The sequence below is a fragment of the Hetaerina americana genome, unplaced genomic scaffold (assembly GCF_022747635.1).
Source record: "Hetaerina americana unplaced genomic scaffold, ioHetAmer1.1.p SCAF_2, whole genome shotgun sequence".
Lineage (NCBI taxonomy): Eukaryota > Metazoa > Arthropoda > Insecta > Odonata > Calopterygidae > Hetaerina > Hetaerina americana.
This window is the reverse complement of record NW_027286763.1, coordinates 104,394,634-104,417,085: the sequence shown is the minus strand read 5'-3', so window position 1 is coordinate 104,417,085 and position 22,452 is coordinate 104,394,634. Positions and strand designations below refer to the sequence as shown.

General features: G+C 40.5%; 1 protein-coding gene across 1 annotated transcript in view; it reads right to left on the bottom strand.

The window, feature by feature from the left end:
* Positions 1–307: 307 nt before the first annotated feature.
* LOC139688201 (conserved oligomeric Golgi complex subunit 3-like) overlaps positions 308–22,452 on the bottom strand; it is an 83,477-nt gene continuing 61,332 nt past the window's right edge. The window contains exon 8 of the mRNA XM_071585629.1: positions 308–827. Within this exon, the coding sequence (XP_071441730.1) occupies positions 308–827 (520 nt within the window). The remainder of the gene's footprint in view (positions 828–22,452) is intronic.

Below are 22,452 nucleotides of genomic sequence, written 5' to 3'. Positions count from 1 at the left end.
TCGACCTAGCTGCATGGGTGACCCTACCAGGAGCAATAATTATTACTCCTGCCAGCACAGCTCTAGGGGTCATCGGAACGCACAAGCCCTTCCACCACGTCAAGGTTGTAGTCCGAGGAGGGATATATATATATATATATATATATATATATATATATATATATATATATATATATATATATATATACGTTATATGTATATACATTATATACATATATATGTTTTTATACATTATATATATATAGACATTATATATATATTTGTGTGCATATTTTTTAGCTAACCCGGCAGCCATCTTCCCACACAGTTAAATATCTTCTGGCCAAAGAATCGGGGCAATCCCAAAGCACGCCTCCGAACTCCTCCGATGGAGGAGTGTGGACAATACACTCCTCTTCTGTGATGGGTGGTGGTGGCTCTCTCCGTTTAGGTATAGGTCCGTGTGGGTAGGTTTCCTGTACACGCTGTGGCTCAAGGTTCCGTCCTCCCTCTTCTTGATTAGGATGTCCAGGAAGGGTAGTTGGCCGTTGTCCTCCTTCTCCATGGTGAAACGGATGTTGGGGTGGACACTATTCATATGTTCCAGAAATTCATTCAGAGCGGCCGGTCCATGGGGCCAGACGATGAAGGTGTCATCCACATACCGGAAGAAGTACCTCGGTCGGAGTTTGGCTGTCCTCAGAGCTTTCTCCTCAAAATCCTCCATGAAGAAGTTGGCAATGGCCGGCGACAATGGAGATCCCATGGGCACCCCTTGTCCATGTCTATGTTGGAGTGTATTGTCCACACTCCTCCATCGAGCCAAAACTATATCCGACGCAGAAAACCTAGGAAAGGAATTGGAACACCTTAAGACCACTTTCCGGAGAAATGGCCATAGAGAACGTGACATCAACTTGGCCCTAAAAAGGACCTTCGAGAAGCCGGAGAGGATGAAGGATGAAGGAGAAAAACCCATCGCCAGAGCCTGCATCCCGTTCGTGTCCACCATATCGAATAAGATTGGCAGGATCCTTAAGAAGCATAAGGTGGAGACAATACATAAACCTCAGAGCAAGTTGAAATCCTTCTTATCCACCGTGAAGGACGACCGGAATCTAAAAAGAGCTGGAGTTTACGAAATCCCCTGCGAGTGTGGGAAATCATACATTGGGGAAACCGGGAGAACAGTGGAAAAGGGACTCATCGAACACGAGAGATGTATCCGACTGTGCCACCCCGAGAAATCGGCGGTGGCAGAACATTGCATCGAAAAGGAACATAGAATAGAATTCTCCAAGACAAAGGTCCTTTGTCAGGCCAATGGATACTGGGACCGGATTGTCAAAGAAGGAGTCCACATAATATTGAACAAGAACCTGGTAAATCGAGACAACGGATTCCAGATTAGTAACGCATGGAAACCCGTACTCAAAAAGATCGCGGAATCACGGAATCGAGAGAACAAGCGTCTCGACCAATCACGAGACAGCGGACTCCACGCCAAACATATAAATACTGGGCACAATCCCGGCAATGTCACTTCACCCTGAAGACGATGGCGGAGTTAGCCGTCGAAACGTTGGTGCTACCCAACCTGACCTGGTGCGAAACCCGAGAAGCCTTCATCCACAGTATTCGCCAGGAAAGCCTCAGATCATTCTTCTACGCAGCCATATTTATATTTTTATATGTATATATACATGCATACATACATTCATACAAACACCCATAACACATCGACGGTACATTATAACAAAAAATATGCATAGAAAATACGCACAAATACCCCCTTTTCTGAGACTAAACCTTATATATTTCCAAAGCCCTTAGTTATCTCAACAATCCATCCACTAACACAACTCTAACCAACGACCCAACCTCCACTTTTTAAACAGAAATTCAGTCTTTCCTACTCAAATTTGGACCACATAAAGGATCTATTCCCCCACCTCCAACCTACTTATGCCCACCATTGGTGTCACTTCGCGCTACACGTCTATACCCCATGACGAAGGCTTATCCTCCCTCCGGCATTATCTCTCTCTCCCCTTCCCTAACCGCAACGTCCTTCCATTGAATTTTTCCCTAGCCTACCCACTTTCGTCGTACCCAAAAAATGCATTTCTGTTTCAAAACTGTTTTAATAACAAATCAAAGGCACAGCGATAAGATCGAGGATGACACCATCATACGCCAATCTCATCATGGGCCACCAAGGGAGACTTTCCCTTCACGACAACCGCTCCAATCAATTTTCTGGGTCCGCTTTATGGATGACATTCCCTCCTCTTGATATATCGGGGAGCTCCTTAACACTTACTTTTCGGCTCTAAATACTTTTTGCACTGCCAAATTCACGTCTTCTATTTTAGACTCCATCATTACCTTTCTCGACACTGACTTACCACTCCACAGCCACCAATTCGCCACTTCTGTAAATACCAAACCCTAGTGGTTCATTGGTCGAATGAATCTTAAAGTGCACTCATCTAATCCTCATGTAGTCACCTAAAGAATGACTAGTTTAGTTGGCCCTCACATTAAGCTCGCCAGAAGCCAGTTTTTCAAACATAGAATAGGTATACCAGACCTGAGAAATCATTGTAAATGTTATGCATTGTACCATAGAGAACTTGAAGATGCAGCAGATATATTATTCAGAAGGAAAATATATGCAAATCACAAAGACAATTTGAATTTTAGCTTTCAGATACACAATCCAGATTATGATTTAGGATGCAATGCAATGTAATATGGAGTGTACCTCTGGTGAAAATTTTTTCCGTTCAATCAAATCATTGCACTCTAATCCTAAATTAGGATTATTACTGAAAATCTCCAAAAATATATATATATATATATATATATTATTCCTAGGCTATTCCTGTGCTATATATATATATATATATATATATTATTCCTAGGTTTGGGTTTAAGCAAACTGTCATACTCCCCGGCAACCCATTTATTCCCTCATAGCTCCTAGAAATTTTCGATCACCATCTGCTCATAGTTCATCCTTGGTCTTCATAAATGTTTCTTCCCCTCCATGTTTCCTAACCTTTAAGCAAGCTATCGCGTCTTAGCATGTGTACAATTAGTTTCTCTCTTCTTCCTCTAAGTAAGTTTAATAAGTTCTCACTTCACTCAGTCTTCGAAGCACTCCTAAATTTATACTCATTTTACCAATCCTATTTTCATCATTCTTTTTTATCGCCATGTTTCCATCCCCTCCAACCTTTCCATTTACTGCTCGTATTTTAAAATCTTCATATACTATAATGCAGGATGATAATAGAGGATAATTCATCCTGTATGATAACACAAGTTCAAACTAATCGCTTCCTTATAACTGTGCTGGTATTAATTGATTCAAGTAGCTATTTACACCTGGCGACTTGAGGACAGGGAATGTCGCAGAAAAAAACAACATGAAACACATCCGCATAAATTTTTGAACTTTTAATCGCTTTTAAGGCGTCTGAGGAGTGAGTATGTTTTTCTGTGTTTTTCTGCTATGTGTCCTGTCCTCAAGTTATCATTTGTGCCATCTAAGTGTGATATGATGAACACACGGGATATCAGTTGACTCAAGTAAATATGCAAATATCCTTTAGCCATAACAATTTCAGGTTTAACTTTGTGGAATTCTTTCGTTATGAGGGTAAAAAGAAACTTAACATTTCCACCAAAAAGATTTAATATTTCACGACCATGATTTACATGCTGCGCATCATCATCAGGTGATGATGTGCAGAATCGAAACCATGGTCGTGGGATATTAAATCTTTTTGGTGGAAATGTTAAGTTTCTTTTTACCCTCATCCTTTATCCAGTTCTCAAATACCTCATCTGATTATATTTATCGCCATCCAATTTCCATGGATGTGTGCCAAGTCATTGTACCTATTTCATTATTTTACGACGTGGTTAAATGTGTTAAATAATGATTGATATTTGAATCAATCCTGTAAAAACTATGGCATTAGGAGTGATAAGGGTATAATTAATAGCTCAGGATTGTATTCTCCACTTTTAAAAATTCTGATTTATTGATTATGACAGAATGGAAAGGGTGAATGAATATGTTGATGTGTAGAAGGCTTCGGCTGGTGGGTAGGGCGTTTGGTATCTGACCGTGTTTGATTTTTGGTTGCTTCAATGCTTCCAGTCTAACCGAGTCCTTACGATTTTTCGCCTCTCAGCTTTTCCAATAGGCTGCCTGCACAATGGCCCTTTTCAGACACTGCTGTGCTTATCTGAGGTAATGGTGAACCATACCCTCATATCTCTAGTCGAACGGTAAATTACTATGGCATTGGGTGGGTATATCAAGGCGAAAATGACTCATTTTCGTTAGCAAATGCATAAAACTAGCTTTCATAAAAGGTATGCAGTAGTAAGTGACAAAATGAAAACCAGAAATGGGGAAATTTGATATTCCGTAATCGTTACTGAAACCGTTATCCAGTATTCACCCCTACAGAGTTCCGTTTTCAGAAATTATAGCCGAAATTGTGGGTAGAAAATGTATATTTCGTTTCTTTTATCCGCTTAGAACTCAAACTAAACTAATTCAACCATCAAAGCACATCCATTTGTTTTAGCCTTGAGAAAGTCCATTTCAGGTTAGATGTTTATTTTCGTTATATTGATTTAGGGGGGGAGGGTGTCTTGTTTGGCGGAATGAGTGTGTTTTGACCGCAACCTAAGAGGAAACGGGAGCAACCAGCCAAGGAGGCGGAAAGTAGATATGCCTCCACTTACTTCTCCCCAGGAGCAAAGAGTTATCTCGAGGGCTGGATTGATGATGAAAAAGAAGGTGGTCTTTTGCCGAAATACGGAAGGGAAATGGCGCCGAATTGCGGTGCGCCTTGGGGTTATGGGGGAAGGAAAAGATGAAACAAGACAAAAGGAGAGGAGAAAAACATCTCAGGCGACATTCCACGGCAAGTGATCGCGCGTGCGCAGGATGAGTCATCTCCCAAGGCTCTCTCTCCCTCTCTTCTTGTCCCTTTTCCCCGTTGGTGCGATGCGATAGGGGAGAATCTCTAAAGACCAATGCCCGGAGGAATTCTAATGTTTCCAAGAGGAGTGCGAGGGACTAGGGTGGCGGGATAAGAAGATGAGATTCGAGCAAGGCGCCTGAAGATTGTGCGGGAGCTGACCCAAAAATGAATTAAAGAAATGGAATCGGCGAGAAAATTCAGACTCCGAAAGAGTACAGAACGGCAAGAAATGGGTGGGAAAGGAGCAAGTACAAACGGATTAACCGAAAGAGTGGAATGAAAGAAAACACTTCTGAATAAATGGGAATATACAGCAGTGAAAACTGAACTATAATCCTATCGGGTAATGTTTTTAGAGATGTCCGGCTGCTGTCTTGAAATTTATTTCTTTCCCGGGCTTTTATTTCTCAATATCATTTTCAAATCTGAGACTGTAATGAATGCTTATATGAATTTGCAGCTGTATTAGTTGGCTGTGAGTGAAATCACAAATGAAATTCATCGGATCTATCGAATTTTACGAGTGGTTTAATTGCATGTTAAATTGTAAATTATGGTTTAATTATTAATACATAAACTTAAATTAATATTTAATTATTTTCCTAAGGAACATTAATGGAATTTTCGAATAATAATAAATTAAATTTCAATTGTACGCAGTAAAATAAAGCAAAGCTCAATTTTGTCTTCCGAGAATACTGGTAATTAATCAGAAGATAAGTTTGATTGAATATCATTGAATTCCAAATTGATAAGGTATTTCTTCCCAAATAGCATTGTCACTCAAAATATAATTTCACACGAAAGTTAAGGCAATATGTTATTGCACTTTATTCACTCCACATTTACAATTATGATGGATCTGCTTAAGATCCATCGGGGAAATTGTTAATGAAGTAGATAATTAGTCACGATTCAAAGAAAATCTGCTAATTTTATAAAATAAACATTTTTACCAGAAAATAGTGAGCGCTTCAGGGCAATTGGAGCTAGTTAGAAAAGCCTCCGCATTTTTAGAGAGCAGGTGGACTTTTAGCAAATTTTTCTTAGACATGCAGAGAAAAAAGGAACTCCCTATTTTATGTCTAAAATCTAAAATAAAAAAAATATTAAGATCCCACATTGTATCGTACAATTAACTCGCTTTTAATAAAAGAAATAGACTCTAACTTTAGATTCAGCTGCTCCCCTTTTCATCGCTCAAATTGCAATCCGAATAAAACCATTTGTGAGTTTCTATTTTAACCAAAAAACATACTGTATCTGTATTTCCTTTCAATTTTAACCGCAAAACCCAAATATATCGAATGAAGACTTGCGACGCCCCATCTTCCCGTGGCCTTGTTGGGGCTAGAATAGTAAATGTGTCGTAAATGTAAAAGAAAGGATTGTGCAACTGTAAATGATATAAAAGAGTATGTTGCGTGGAAGACTGGCAAGCTATCTTAAATTCTCTTTTAAATGATTTCCACTACGGGGAATGGGGACTACTTGCATTGATAATAAAACGATAAATAGCAAAGGAGTGAAGTGTGCAGGTAGAGCAAATAGCGATGCATCTCATTTTATGGCCCACCATTTCTGTTTCTACTTCATGCAAAAGCCAAACATTTTAATTTCAAGGTCGTTCATGGGAAATATGGAAATAGTATGCATATTTTTTAATTAGGCGTAAATTTTCGGATTGGTGCAAACCGTTGATTAAGGAAAATTGTTCCCATCAATATGTCTTCGAGTCCTTTTGAGTTGTGGAAATTTAGATTTCCAACTGAAAACGAAGTTTTGTCGTTTTTTTTTACAATCTGTTTAGCAGTTTTGTGTTTTATTCTTCAAAGGTTAGCAGGAACTTCAGATTCTAGTGAACAGTTATTAAAATGTGCGGAAGTGTTTCCATATATTCTACATTACACTGATTAGTTATTTTCATAGCGGTTTTTTCACATTATTTACCGTTTCCCACTTCCTTCTTATCATCTAACTCATATATTAATGTCGTTCTCATTTAATTGCATGGAAAGCATGGCTTCCTTAACTCATTGTCCCCGTGTTTCTCTTGATCCTCCTCTTTTTGTCCCAGGAGGTTCAAAATTCCATTATTTTCAGGATCATCCTTGGTTTCAGGGTCATTCTTAGTACGTAAATGTCCAGCATCTTCTTCTATCATAAATAAGCACAATCTTAAACTTCAATCCTGACTAGTGCATCCTCTTGAAATTTTTTGCGCTTTCTCTAGTTTCTTCATATGTAATATGCAGTTATATCAAGCAGCAACAATTGCTATCACTGCGTCCACATCTAGGTTTTGCCACATACTTGCCACTATTTTATTCATTCTCCATGTATCTGAGTTGTATAAGACTATTCTCCCTTTGATGGAGTAGCGTGCTTTCTCGTATATCTGAGTTTTTTGGTAGATAACAAAGTTATTGATAGTGTTTAGTTTTTAGCATTCATAGCGTAGTTTCTATTTGCATTTTCATCCAAGAATTACTATAGAAGCCCAAATTATTGAGATGATCCCGATACGTTTACATGATAAAGTTTTTATTATAGGAATTTGCAATTTTTACCTATAAACTAGACGATTCCTGAAAGCTTAAGCAATTTTTATAAATATGCCTTGCAATAAGAGATTATCTGATTATCTGATGCTACCATCTTTTATGATGTCTAAAACGTAAGTTGCCTTAATTTCTTACTCGTTCTCCCACACTTCTCTAACATCCTGTGCTGTATAATTCTAACGCCATTAACTAGAGTGAGAGTTGGATAGATTGACACGTCATCATTGGAAGGAAATATCCGTTCCAGATATTTTATATATATATCCTGCCCATTCGAAATGGATACACCTAATATCGTTGATCCAAAATAACTATAATTTTAATCCCTCAGTCTGGCACGACCCGGTCAACGACCGAAGTACTGCAGTCATATTTGAGTGCCACAACATCCTCCGTATGACCCCCTTCATCCCCCTCCTTTCACCCTCCATCATCCCTTCACCTCTCCCTACTTACCTCCGCCTCTGTGTTCCCACGACCCTTGCTGCAAACCACCCCCTTGCAACTCCCTTTCATCCTTTTATCCGCTTTTTTATGAATGTAAATCCGCCCGGTCCTCCCCATCCTTTTGTCTCCCATCATCCGAGTTCCCTTAAGGAGTTCAACTTTCTTCGTTGGGGGAAAAATTCGCCGGTGGCGCACCCCTCCTTAAAAAGTTTTCTGGAGATCCTACTCGTGCTTTTTTGCCCTCTTCCCGATATATTTTCTTGAACATCGCCTCCCCGCCACTCCATAGGATACTGCCGCGATCAAAGTAACCATTGCACCCCATGAGAGAGGAGCCTATGCAAAGGGCGGCCGCCTTCAGCGGCAAGAAAACCATCAGTTGGAGGTTCCGTCCCCATCGATGATTCATCTCCCGATTTCGATGATACTACCGATTAGGGTGGGTTTTTTAACTACACAAATGTGAGAACAGTCGTTCCCCTATTATCCCTCAGCATTTGCTATTTCAGCATGAAAATGCCTCCTGCATGGTTTTAGATTCACCCTACTCCCATAAAAGGCATTATGAGGTAAGCATACACATCTAAATCATTACTTTCTCCTTATCGCGGATGTAGTGGCGTCTGGCAGTGTTTTTCAGTTCACAAATTTAAAATAGAAGTTAATCGGTTAATATAACAAACATACCAAATAAGAATGCGGAAAAGATAAATAGGAGCAGGTGAAAATTAAATATAGCAGTGGAAATATCTCTTTGTCTACCTCTCCATCGTCAAAAATGTTTTTTATAAAAATTAGTACTAATATTTCTCTCTTTTTAACGTATTAATAGCACATTCAATTAAGTTATAACATACATGGCTTTGAATAACAAAACAGAGTAATGGTTTGGAAATCAAAACAGGACCGTGGGCAAGAATGTGCTGGCACAAATATTAAAAGTAATCATGCATGAAAATAATTATAATAAATCACTTAAAGAGGGGAACTCAAAAGTATGACCACCAGCGTTGATAAAGGTTTACTTTTAACCATTGTGTACGGTAGTTGGCAAGTTGAGAATGCACGTTGCCTTTGCAATTTTAAATGTATTACTTGAAGACCACAGGCTGCCATTAATCATTATTCCTGTATTATCTTATCTATTAGTGTCTTGAGGCGTGTTTCATCTTATTAATTCATGCTAACAAAAATAGTTGATCAACAATAAAAACAGATATCTAGAATTTCGAACGCAATTAAGCGCATGGAAGACCGTAATCAAAATGAATCCTTACTAGAAAATCGTGTTGATTCGTTAAACCTTAAATTAGCTCCTTTTGTCAAGGGTCCGGGCTTATTCGCCAGAAATATCACGAATATTAAATAATATCTCAGGGACTGGTTTACGTGTTATCCAAAGAACAAAGCAGATTCTTTTATGTATGTTATATCTCGGGAGACAGTAAAAAAAAGGAGTGCACATGGGCAATAAAATGCATAAAAGTTATTTAAATCTTGATAATGAGTTTCTTTTCAATTACGTTTCCTAAAAAAATACTACGGATTGTGACACAATCCTCCATTTTTCACAGTAAAATTTAGTCAAAGAATTTCTAAGCTTTAACTTAATGGTACTATTACTATGTTTATAGATGGCTGAATAACATAATGGCTTATTTATTTGTAACCTTTTCGGCTAACTTAAAATTATATTCTACATTTTTAGGTTATTATTAAAGTTTTGGTTGTAATTATTCGTAGGAGTTCCCTTCCGCAGACAAAACGCAGAAATTACACAAAAATTAGATTATATTTAAAGTGAGAAGCTACAAATAAGTTAAGAACCAAGTATCACAAAACGCTGTGTTCAACTGGAGTATAATTTATTCACTTGAGCATGAAAGTTAATCTTTTTCTCCCAAAGTGGATCTACTGTACAGCTTCCCAAATTGTCAGTGTGATTACTTGGCAATCTAATCACTAGTACCCGATCAAACCAGACAAGATGTTTTAAGTCGTTTGATTCGAATTGCGTGGTGCATAATACGAGGGATTTCCCAAGTCGTCGTGTGTTCGAGATTTCCCATGCGAAAAAGAGTCGACATTTTTCTCAAATTAAAAACTCTTTCCAAGCCCATTAAGAGGGCCGTGTTGATTTCGGAAATCTTTCTCGATGAGTTTCCATCTTGGCGTTAAGCCTTCTTTCATATCGAATACTATCCTTTCCCTCCACCTCTCTTTTCATTTCTCCCCGAAGGATGCTGAACCCCAACTCCTCCGTGCATTATCGACCTCTCAAAGCGACCCTTGGGCGGAGAATTGAAAGAAAAGCACGCTACTGCCAATCTATCAACCAGGCCAAATCCGTTTGACTGTGCACCGCACCCGTAGGGTATTAGCATGCGCCTCGCTACACCTTGTGTTCCTCCAACTTCCCACCCGCCCCCCTCAGTCCATTTCGTTCGTCCCTTCTCACCCCCGGACCATCTCGCCGTCCGCACGACATCAATCTCCCAACGACTCCCTACCCGCCCCCCGAATTCCTTCTCCAATCTTCTTACTTGGTTTCCTTTTAACCGCTCCTCCCTCATCATCTCCAGGCCCCCTCTCCTCCCGACGGACCTCCCGATAACATTCACCCTACCTCCCGGCGTATACCCTCGGCTCAGATATAGACTTATACATTCGCGAGCACATATTTTTCATTCCCGACCACGCTGACCCCCTCACCCCACCTCGCCCTCCTTCCCAGGGTCCCCGTCCAGGACATCTCCTTATCCCCCAGAAAATCTCTCCCTTTCATATGCTTACTTATCTCCCTCTTTGCGACTTCTCGTCTGAAATCCTTCCAGACTGCCCTGCCACCTCTTTCCACTCATACTCCCACATCACTCGCCCCTTCTTCTTTCGCGGGGGCGGGGGAGTAGGAGGGACGGAAGAGGGAGGGGCAGTGAGGAGCGGGAGAAATGTGAGTGTATATCCGTCTCCTTTGGCTAATCAACTTAATGTACAAGACTCCGCCGAGTCTTCTGCCCCCGCCCCCTTCCGCCAGCCACCTCCTCCACCGCTTAAGGTATTCTTTCTCCTCCGCCTCCTATCCGCTCTCAAAAAGCATCTTCCCCCACCACTCCGCTCCCCTCGGTCCGTCTTTGGAGCCAACCTCCTTAAACTCTAACCCCTTAGTCTTCCTCATAGGAGAACCCCCAGCCATCACCGTACCCACCACCCTCCCCGCATAACCTATCCTCCCTGTCCCCCTCCGCGCCCTCTTCTCCCCCATCCGCCCCAGCCATCCTCCGCCCCCGTCCCTCGTGGCTTGGGATGCTCCCCCCACATACATATATATACCTTTCACGATGGCTCTCGTTCGGCCTTTAGAATTTCACATCTCGCAAGTCCGACGCTCACTCAATACTTAACCAGATGCGCGCAGAAATGGATAGGTAACATTTACGTAGTCACACATGTGTGTTCGCGTGGACAACCCGTTTTTCCAACCCTCTCTCATGGAATTTATGCATAATTTTTGATGTGCAATATCTTGAGACGCTTCCGACAGAGAAAGGGAGGGGGTTCTCGATGTGCATACGAGGCGAGGGGTACCAGCTCGTAAGTGCAGTTGAGGAGGAGTATGCGTGATTTGGCTTGTAGTCATGAGTTAATAGAGTTAAAGTAAGGGGAATGGAGAGGATGAGAAATGATGGTGGGAGAAAAGAATGTCCAGGAAAGAAAACGGTCGGCCAAGAGTAATTGAATAGAAGAAAGCAACCGGAGAGTGGAGGGAGTCCAGCTTATTGGCGCTTCAGTAACATTATGGGCGCATCATATTTAAAATGAACGCCATCCGAAACTTGAGATTTTCGCCTCTCCCTGTTTTGAAATTGTTACCTAAATCACTAATTTCACAGCAAACCAACCAGTAAATCACAGCAATCCAGACTTCGAGATCCCTCTTTATTCGTTCGCAGGAGCATCATTTTTTGTATTGGCGTAAATATAACCAGGAATATTGTTTTATAAGTAATGCTTATATGTATGTAGAATGTGTGTTATATATTTCATGTTATAGTCATTAATTAAACTAGGCAACTAATCTATTGTGCTGCTATATATTAATTCTAAGATATTGTATGTATTAATTTATTGCTATTTATATATAATTTGTGAAATTTATCCGAAAGGTTAATTTAGTAAATGGTTCACAAGGTGGTGGAAGAGACTCCATCGTCTCAATCTCGCCCCAAAATAAAGACGACTATTATCTATCAAATCCACATTGCTTTGTTTTTTGCTCTCTCTGCATAGCTATCCTGTGTTTGGTGAAATGAATGACGCCTGGGGAGTGGATGTAAGTTTTCACTTGATTTGTTTACAGTTAATTAATTTTATGATTTTCTCTGGGAAATGGTCTTCAGATAACCTTAAAACATCTATGTACCCTCTCTACATTAGCGTCTTCATAAGATTAAATCATCCTACGAAGCAATAGTCAAAGCTCCGGTGAAACCGGAGACGCATGGAGGAGGGGTCGTGGGATTGAAGTTGGCTTTGGAATGACTTAGCTTTCGAAATACGATTTTAATTTTTTCTAATTTTCCAGGCATATAAAAATATCTAGAAACAAATAAAACGTGATGATTACATTCGAGGATTCGAGGAAGTATTCTAAATCTTCAATTAAGGTTAAATATCTCATAGTGAGGAGTTGATGGGAAGCTTATCCCAAGAAAAACCTTTCAAATGGTGTTAACACTAATGGGTAGGAAACTACTTCTAAATAAAGGACTCGTCATCAGCTGTGATGCTAACTAAAATGGTAGGCTGTATACATTTTTTTAACCGAGAATGATGGAGTATAGGGTCATAGTAGCAAAGAATATGAGAGAAACATTGAGCTTCAAAGAGGAAAATAATATGGAATCTTAAATACGGCTTCACTTTCATAAATACAAGGAAAATATTTGTGACCGTGATTCACAAAGCATGAGTTGTATAAATTTATTTGTTACTTTGTTTTCCAAAATATTTCCTTGCATCACTCTTGTGTATTTTAGTGGTACACTACGGTAATGACCAAACAAACGTCTAACAATATACTACGGACGTTGATTTGAAAGGGAAACCGTTTTCTAACGCCCTTAAAAGAAAATACTTTGCTTTGATTCCAATGAAAACTTTCAGAGACATGTCCGTTGAGGTTTGTTTTGCGGGTGAAGTGCAATCCTCAGGATCCTCTGAATAGAACGTTTAATAAAATTATACGTTCTTGTCTCACTTTGGAGATTGTGAAAAAGGATTGAAAATGATTATTAATGGAGTATGGGGACTTACGCGAACCTGTGTTGTAAAGGGAAATATATAGAGTTGAAAAATAATAAATGGATATGAAATAGAGATATCATTTGAAACGGAGAAAGAGAGAAAGCTGCCAAGCAGGGTGAGGAAATTTCAGTTAAGGACTTGTGACCTAAAGGTCCGAGAAATAGTTCTCCTCACAGACTTATTTCCTTCTATCTTCCAAATTCCCCGCTCCAACCATCCCCTCCCACGCCACCTCTTTATGAGCACTAGTTTGAGTTTCTTGTGCGTTTTACCAACGCAAGTTGGCATTAAGAGAAAGGAGTCGTCCCCTTGGTTGGTGTCCTTCGTCCTCTCAACTTATCTCCGACGACATTTCCAAATTAAGGAGGGACGAAAACGGTGTCCCCCCTCCTTGCTCTCGGGACCACCCAAAAAAGGGAAGACGTCTCAGGCCACCACCCGCACACTTCACCCCTCCTCACTTCACCCCTCCCGACCCCACCACGCCCACCCACCCACTCATGCAAAGCAGCCCACCCACCCACCCATTAGGGTGTGCAAGCCATATGAGAGCACTAGCCTTCAGCGGAATTTAAATTTAAACCGGTAATCTTAATGAAGATCTGATGCGAGACCCTTAATGCACCCTCAAAGTCGTCTTGCTACTCCACGGTGAGTGGGAATAAAATTTTCTCATCCCACCCCCGTTATCCCCCCCTCCACCCCCTCTCCCTCGCCCACCCCTCATCCTAGCAAGATTGCCCGCTCGATTCGAGAGTGAGCACTCACTCACTCCTTGATATTAGCGCGCATCAATCTGCTTTAGAATTGATGAGAGTTGGAGAGTCGGCTTGTTTTCTTGATTTATCTCCTGCGTTCCCAATCGAGAAGGACGGATGGATATTCATGTATACATACCGATCTTTTATGCCCATGTATCTTTACATAGCTATCTCCTCTCCGATTCCCCTTTCCACCCCTTCGCACTCCCCCAGAGTAACCTCCACCCTCGGCAGCATTCCTCGCCTGATGAATACTTTTTATGAGTTCCCCCTTAAAAAGATGACTGGTTTGATGTTACGGGGGAAAATTAAGACGCTTCGTTCTTTTCTCTCTCTCCCCATTTTCCATCTATATAAACATTTTTTTCTCTCTATCTCTCTCTCTCTCCTTCGAAGCGATCGGTCGATCCATCAGGTCCATTCATACGATACTTAGTTCCGGAGAAGTTTTGAAGAAGTAGCATCCTCCTCCCCTTCCCCCCCATCCCCACCTTCTCCCTCCCGCCTCCCCTCCCCAAGGAGGCTGCAGGTGGAAGAGGGCTATACCTTATTCGCCCCAGAAAGGATACTCCCCTGAATAGAGAGACGATTTTCTTAACGAGCGATAAAAATGGAATGGCCCCTCCTCCTCCTTTACCCTCCATCTCCCCTCTCCCTTCCTGCTCCTCTTGCCTGCTCCATTCACCATCCTTCCCCTGCGTTTCCACATTCTTCCCCTGCCCGTTTTCTCCCAATCGCCCTCCTTCCTCCCCCTTTATTTCCCTCCCTCTTTTCTCTCTTCCTTCCGATTGATTCCATAACACATCCCTGCGTAATTCTTTCATACCACCTCAGTGTTTTTTTCAAATATAAATATGCCTCCTGTCATTCAATTCGACCTTTTGCTATTCCTTGCTCCGGTAGGTTTTCTTTTTCTCCGATTAGTTTTGTTTTTCAAAACCTCTAATCCGTATGCTATCAATCCATCTCCTTATAACTGCTGCCTGTAACGTTTTCTTATTATTTCTGGGTATCATTTACTGATAAGTATGTTCCAGTTTATATATGTCGGTAGAAATGGCTCTGATTTTAAATAAATAAATATATATATATATATATATATATATATATATATATATATATATATATATATATATATATATACATATATATATATTACATTTCTCCCTTCTTGTCATTGGTAGGAGATGTAATAAATTTTAAAATCCTCTAACGTTTCGCTCCGTTCTCTCTCTTGAGTTCACTCTAATCCAGCCTCTGTTTTTCTAAATCACTTCAATCTCCTATTTTCATGAACGAGTGCTTATCTTTTGTCCCGTAACTTTTTATTCCCATCTAATTTTTTCCACAATTGCCCCATTTTTTTCTATGCTCCCTTTTCTCAATGTCGCCATCACACTCCTGCATAGATTTCGCATTTGAACCTCACGTCTCCCTCTTCCTTTCCTCCATTTCTCCCCGTCTCCTTGTTGCCAAACACTCCCTGAACTCTCTCCTTCGCCCCCATCTCCCCCTTCCAGCTACCACCCCTCGCCCCCGCTAACTCGCTTCCGCCAACCCTCCCGAGTCACCCCCTCCATTTTTATTTTCCTTTTTCCCAAAGATACCAATCTCGTGATCCGCTCTCCAGGAAACTCGTTAAGAATTTAGGTTTGGCCTATAGAAGCAAATGGCTCCGCTATTCACTGCAAAGTGAGGACTCCTCATCGAATCGAGATTTCGACGGAAGTTGGGCATGAGGAAATTTTTTTGGAAATATAATTTGTCTCAAACCTCCATCCATCACCCTCAAATACGGAAAAGAGTTCCTCTCGCCCTTTTCCATCCCTTCACCCCCTCCCCCTTTTTTTCTCTTCCCATCCCCCACCCCAATCTCCCCTGGGAACTGAAGTGCCCTTAAGAGACGTATAACGAGTGGTTTCCTTTTGCTTATTCTTTATTTTTTTTATTTCCAAGACGTGGCCATGAAGTGAGGTATGGGGACACATCGATAGACGTCGATGAATGACGCTGTTAAATCACATTTTAACAAGTGGGATGGTTTCAAGAAAATTAATCTTTTAATTTTTTCGACTCCACGGAAGATCCAGCAAATATTTTCTCTATGAAAGGAAAATATGAAGTCAAAAGATTCCTTTCATGGCATATCCTTGTCTCTTTGGGCTTGTATTATCCCTATTTGAGCTATTGAGGTGGAAGACTTCGCATACCGTGTACCTCAAATAAGCTGTGACAAAAATCTTAAGAAATTTTTTAATCGATTTGAAAGAAGTTCCTTCCTTTGATCAGGAATGAACGTTATTAGTGAGACTCTAATGGCTTTGTTCGTGACTGATATGCTTAAATGATTTCTCTAAGTGAGTTAAAAGTATTTGAGCTTCTTTAATATACATATTTGGCTCACGCTTTTCTTCCTTGAATGTCTTTTTTTTTAACCTTCATATTCAAAGATATCTGACTGACAACAGTGTGCATTAAAAAATTGAGTAATCCCTACCGTCTCTGTGAATTTATGTCATATTCTATGTACTAAGAGGTATCTCTGCAGCTTCAAAAGTATTTACAAAATTCGTAAAACGTCTTTTGAAAACTATTAAATTCCAGACATTTTCTTTGGAAACCTATAGCAAATAACTATTCAAGATAAATGAAGGTGTAGTTTTATTAATTTTGAAGAGTCAATGGTTAAATATTTATTTATGAATTAAGGTATGGTAAATAAAATCGTAATATCCTGAATTTTGACGAATCAGCCAGGAGATGGGTATAATATGCAATAAACACTCTGGCTCAACCATTGACATCGTCACCTAATCTAGAGATTACCCAAGTTTGATTTTTCTCAGTGGTGCATTCAAAGAAAAACCTACACTTCTCCCATGAAAATTAAAGGAAATGTAATTTTAAATTAAATTAATCATGTAAGCAAATTGAAAGCAAGTCCGTCGATCTCGTACGCATCACTCCTTACACGGGAGCGCGCGCGTATAGTTTTTCGTCCGCTTTGTAAAGGATTACTGATGAGAGTTTCACGTTTTTTCCGCGAACCCCTCATTTCACATCGTCTTTTTTTTAGCCACAATACTGAGGAAGAACAAAATACGTTACGAGTGCCACCAAAACTCAGGAGTTTATTTTGGCAAAGCACAAGCCCACTGAAACCAACCAACTTCCCGACATTTTTGCCCGCACGAAAGAGGGACTCGGGTGAGAATATACGTTTTATTTTAATTTTCTCTCGTTTGCTCGTACTCGTCATGCTTCGCCAATCCTGACGAAATAACAAGCGACAAGAAAATATCACGTAACATCCTATCCGATACAAGTTCTAACGAATTCTCGTCCCCAAAACCTCCCTCCCCCTCCCTCCCCTCCCGCATCCTGTCACTCGCTTTCTCTCCCTCTCCCTCTCTCTCTCTCTTGTTCCTCCCATTTCCCCTCACTCCTCTCCACAGCTTTCATTTCACATTTCATTTCCGCTTTCTTCTATGGCGTAACATTAATTCTCCTCCCTCGTTCTCCGTCCACAATCCATATTTATTTTCCATTCAAACTATTGCCAAATAATTTTTTGCTCAAGATTTTTACGGGTGTTAGTGCACAAATTTCGTTCGATTATTCCTGCACCACAGTGGTAAATGGAATAAAATACTTACACGCAATTTCCCACTTCAAGCTCCGAAGTTAACTTTATGTAGGAAACGTAATGATCGCAGTTGGGCTGGAGACCTATTTACGATTAACGTACGGAAAATGGCTTGTGCAAAGTTGTAATGATAGTTGTAATGTAACAACAATCTGAAGTGCCCTCTCTCAATATCTTTATATTCTGAAGGTTTTCTGGTTTCATAAATCTAGTCTTTCGTCTACATTAGTCAACCGTTGTCGATCTCAACTTCTTCTCTCCTCTTTTTTTCTGTCATAGGATCACTCTGTCATAGAATCCAGTAAACACTACTTTAGACCTATTTTGTCCCCTACATTTTTCAGTTAGTTTTTCTTCTCTTATGAGCCACCTCTAAAGGTGCTCTTTATTAATATCTTGTTCTATTCTTTTCACCTCATAATTCTCTTCTAGCACAAGATTTACCTTACTTCACTCCTAATTTCTGATACAGTTTCCATTCATTCCTGAAATTCGTGCGACCGTTTCCCTCTGTCCATGCTGGTGTTAGTTCAACTCTTCGGTGACAGTTTATTCCTGTGAAGATCTGTCCAATTTCACAGCTCCACCAAGGGACCAATTTCAAGTTTCTACATTATTTTACCGTGATCATAGGATGATTTCGATTTGGTGGTAAAAGCTCTGCTTTCGAGTTGTTTTGTATGGTTTTTTAGAAATATAATCTTTTCGAATTTCATTCAAACCTAGAGAAGATTCATCGCAGAGTGGAAGTTTAAGCGTGTTTTCTGATTACCTGATGAAATTAATATTATATTAAAGACAACATTAGTTTTTAAACGCCTTGGTACTACTTCATACTATGTCAACAAAATCACGTAAAAGTAAAGAGGAATAATACTTTTCGTTAAAAGTCAACCTTTGTTCACACAATTAAGACAGCGCTATTTTAGTTGCTATAATATTGTTGTGCAAATGCTTATTTTTAAGTATTACTTCTACTTTAGTAGTACTTGTAGTAATTTGTAAGTAGTACTTGTAACTACCATAATATAGTTTTACGTAATTGCGTACATAAATTCCACGGTCTACTATATATAAATATTGAATAAAAAATGAAATTCACAAAAGAATTATGAGGATACTGTAAGTAAATATCGTTGAACGAATGGGGCGCGGTGATTCCAAAGAAACTGCACGTTCATACGCGAGGTATTTTTTTCTCTCCGGGGCATTCCGTATCGGTTATTTTTGCTGACCACTGTCGATTCAGAAGACCAGGATATTGTAAAATGTGAATGTGCCTCTGTTTTTAAACAGGAAGTGGTAGAGGAAGCTGCATTCAAGGCGAAATAAAAGTAATTGGGTCCGTTTTTCACGATAGTAGGATCCGTGCACTTTCACCGATCAAAAAAGCATCCAGGATCGGAAAGAAGTGGCCGGCTGCTCATTTATGTAATTGTTAGAAGACCGTTTGCACTATTGAGAGGTAAATGGCCGTTGTTTTAAATCTTTATCTCGCTTTTTCATTATACATCGCTACTCATTATATAGTACTGATCACCTTTTAGTTCCTCTAAAGCCAACAATGCCCAGAGCGCATAAAATGGTCGGCAAAGTAGAAAGGGTTGTTTCCGTTATATGTATTAATTTTGTCTTAGCTATTTAAAGTTAGTTTTAAACTGCTACATTCTTACTTTTCACTTCGGAACAGTAGGAATGAGAATCTCGCTAAACCTATTAGAATCTACTTAATCCATGGTCCCAGACCCCTTACAATTTGCCAAACACTGTGGCCAAATTTGCGGGCTACAAATCACCACATTGTTTCATATCAGGAGTTACTCGTTCCATGTTATCGGTTTGAATTTATAAAGAATGTTAAAGAAAGATAAAGTTGAAAAATATTATTGCTTAAATTAAAAAAAAAAAAATGAGTTGGAGAGGGGATCGAGATGGTGCGGGGGCTAGCGCACTGGCTTCCCACCCAGAGGGCCCGGGTTCAAATCCCGGCGGTGTTGAATATTTTTCAGAGGTATCTCGATCCCTCCTTGAGGTGCTTTGTGGAGGGCACTTTGAGTGAGTACGCCGTCCGTCGGATGGGACGTTAAACTGCGGACCCCTTGGCGCCTTTCGTAAAGAGTAGGCTAATGCCGACGCCGGGTTTCTCTCCACCCTTCATCCTTTCCTATCCATCCCCTATGGCGCAAATGACCTCAGCTGTCGGTCGCCTCCCCTCAAAACTACTACCATGAGTTGGAGACGGTTATGTATTTCCGCTTGTAACTGTAAAAATCTGGACTAATTTTAATTAAACCCTATTCAACTGCATAGGAACAAAGGGAGGGTAGGCTTGGGCTCTATAAAATTAGCAGTGGTCAGCAGAGTAGCAGGAATACTAAAAACAACGTTATAAGGCTACACCAGCAACAAACAATCAGAAACAAGGAAAATTTTTTCAAGACACTTTCATTTGCTCACGGGGGTCTCGCCGTTGTCTGTGACTCCGTTACTTCGTCCTGAAGTGATTTAAGGAGTTCGATGGTAAGAGCGCTTGGGGTAAGAGCAAGTGAGAGCAATAGAACGTTACCCCATAGAAGGAAGTCTTCGAAACTGAAGAAATAAATTTATTATAAAACTGAACCCTCAGTATTTGGAAATTTAACAACACTTGAAATAGAATTGCACATTTAAAATAATTAATGCTGCAATTTAAGTTGAAAATACAAATATTTGCATGTGACCGAAAGTTCTCAAATGGATATTTACCACAATTTTCAGAATTATTGCAAGAATCCACTCCTATTACATAGATTTTGAAAGGCTTTTATTTTGCGGAGGGTGGCTTAGGAGGTTCTATCATTCCCCTGGACCCCATTCCCCTGTTTTTCGGTGGCCCCGCCTTGGAACCTTGGAATTAGGCAGCACGCCAACGTCTACCCAATCGAATCCTTCCCTCCTGGCCCCCTTCTACTCAATGCTACATGTCAATGTTTAGACATAATATCATGCTATCGCCATTATGTCTCAGGTGCGATTCATGTTTATTTCAACCCTAGCTTTCCCCAGCCTGCCTACCTTTTTTTATTTAGAGAGGCCTTTGGGGGATCGACATTTCTCCCCATTGGGTGTATTCCCTTTGTCTCTCCCTCTCTGCCCATTTCCTCTCATTCCCTCAACGAGCCCCGCCTCCGCTTTCTTTCCTCCCTCTCCAACCCCGCTTCCCGCTTTAACCCCTCCTTTATCCGCCCGACCTCCTCTCTCTCCCTCCCTACCAACCTTTCCCACTTCACGTCCTCCACCCCCTTTCTCGCTCGCTTCATTGTTCAGCCTCTCACAGTTTCTCTTCCACCCCCCCCCCCACCCGCTCTTTCGCTCGCTCACCATTTGTATTTTTTCCGCCCTCGGTTATTACAATCATTGGAAATGCCCCGGCGAGAGAACACTGATAATCTGAATTAAAGCAACATGACGAGTCGTGCGGGGAAGTGAGGTTTGGTGGGACCAGGGTGGAGGGTTATTGGGGGGCGGGAGGCGGCGGTGAGGGGAGGAGAGCAAGTGAGCCGAGGAGTGGATTATTTGAAATAAAAATCAAGGAAAAAAATACAGAGGGGAGGGGAAAGAGAATGGATTCGAGGGTGCCAGGAACGCCGGCCGCAAATGGGGAAGGGTTGATATTTTTATTCGATGCGGAGAAGCACCCTCTTTTGTCTTCCTTCCACCACCTCCCGTCTCCCCACTACTACTGCCCTGGACTCGCCGTTGTCTGTGACTCCGTGACTTAAGGACTCTGAGCTCATTGGTAAGGGCGCTTGGGCGTAAGTGAGAGCAATGAATGTTATTCCAGAGAAAGAAGTTTGCATTTTTTTCTCGCGAAGCGCAATTCCTCTCCTTACACGCAGTAAGTAAACTTCTTTTCTCAATAAATTTATCAAGTATAAAAGCGATATTGGAGCCGGCTGTTGACGGATTGACGAAGTAATTAGGGCAACATGGTACATCGTAATGACGAATATATATCCCTCAAGGTTATATTAAAATAAAGTATTCCTTAGAATGGATAAGTAAAAGTATACGAGTATTTTGTAAACCGAGGGCCAATGCTAAGATTTAAAAAAAAATGTTTGCCTTTAATGATTGATCAAATTCTTTCTGCCTAATATTAAAATGTTTTTAATGCCGTCACTCCTGTATATAATTTATATGCCATTGATTTATAAGCGCTTGATACAGAAGTCGTCGGAAATTTTTTTGACTTAATTTTCAAATTTTTATTTTGCTTAGGCCTTTGAAAATTAATCCGTTAATTCTTTCAATTTGCATTAAAATTTAAGGTACTGTGTTACGCATTTTAGATTATAGAAGTCTCTGTGACATTGAATTTGAACTTTCCGGATGTCTCAGATTGAATTCACGTGAGCCAACGTCTCTGCAAAACAATAAAAAAGTATTCCCATATACAAATACGAACTTTAAATAAGGAAGTCAGTTTTTCTCAAAAGTTTCCTTCAATCAAAACACGTTATTGGGAAGAAGCTCGGACGAAATGGATCTGAATTTGGATGTGGTGCAAGTCGCATATTTTCCCCTCTCATCGGATTCGACGATAAATGGAAAGGGGAAGCAATGCGGAGTAAAGGAAGCGTAATGCAGACGTGAGAGACAGAGGATGTCCTGGGGTACTGAAGTGGGATGTTTTGAGTCTTAGAGATGCGGGGAAAAAGGAAGACGGCCGTTCATTAGCGGACCAAGGGAGAGGGATG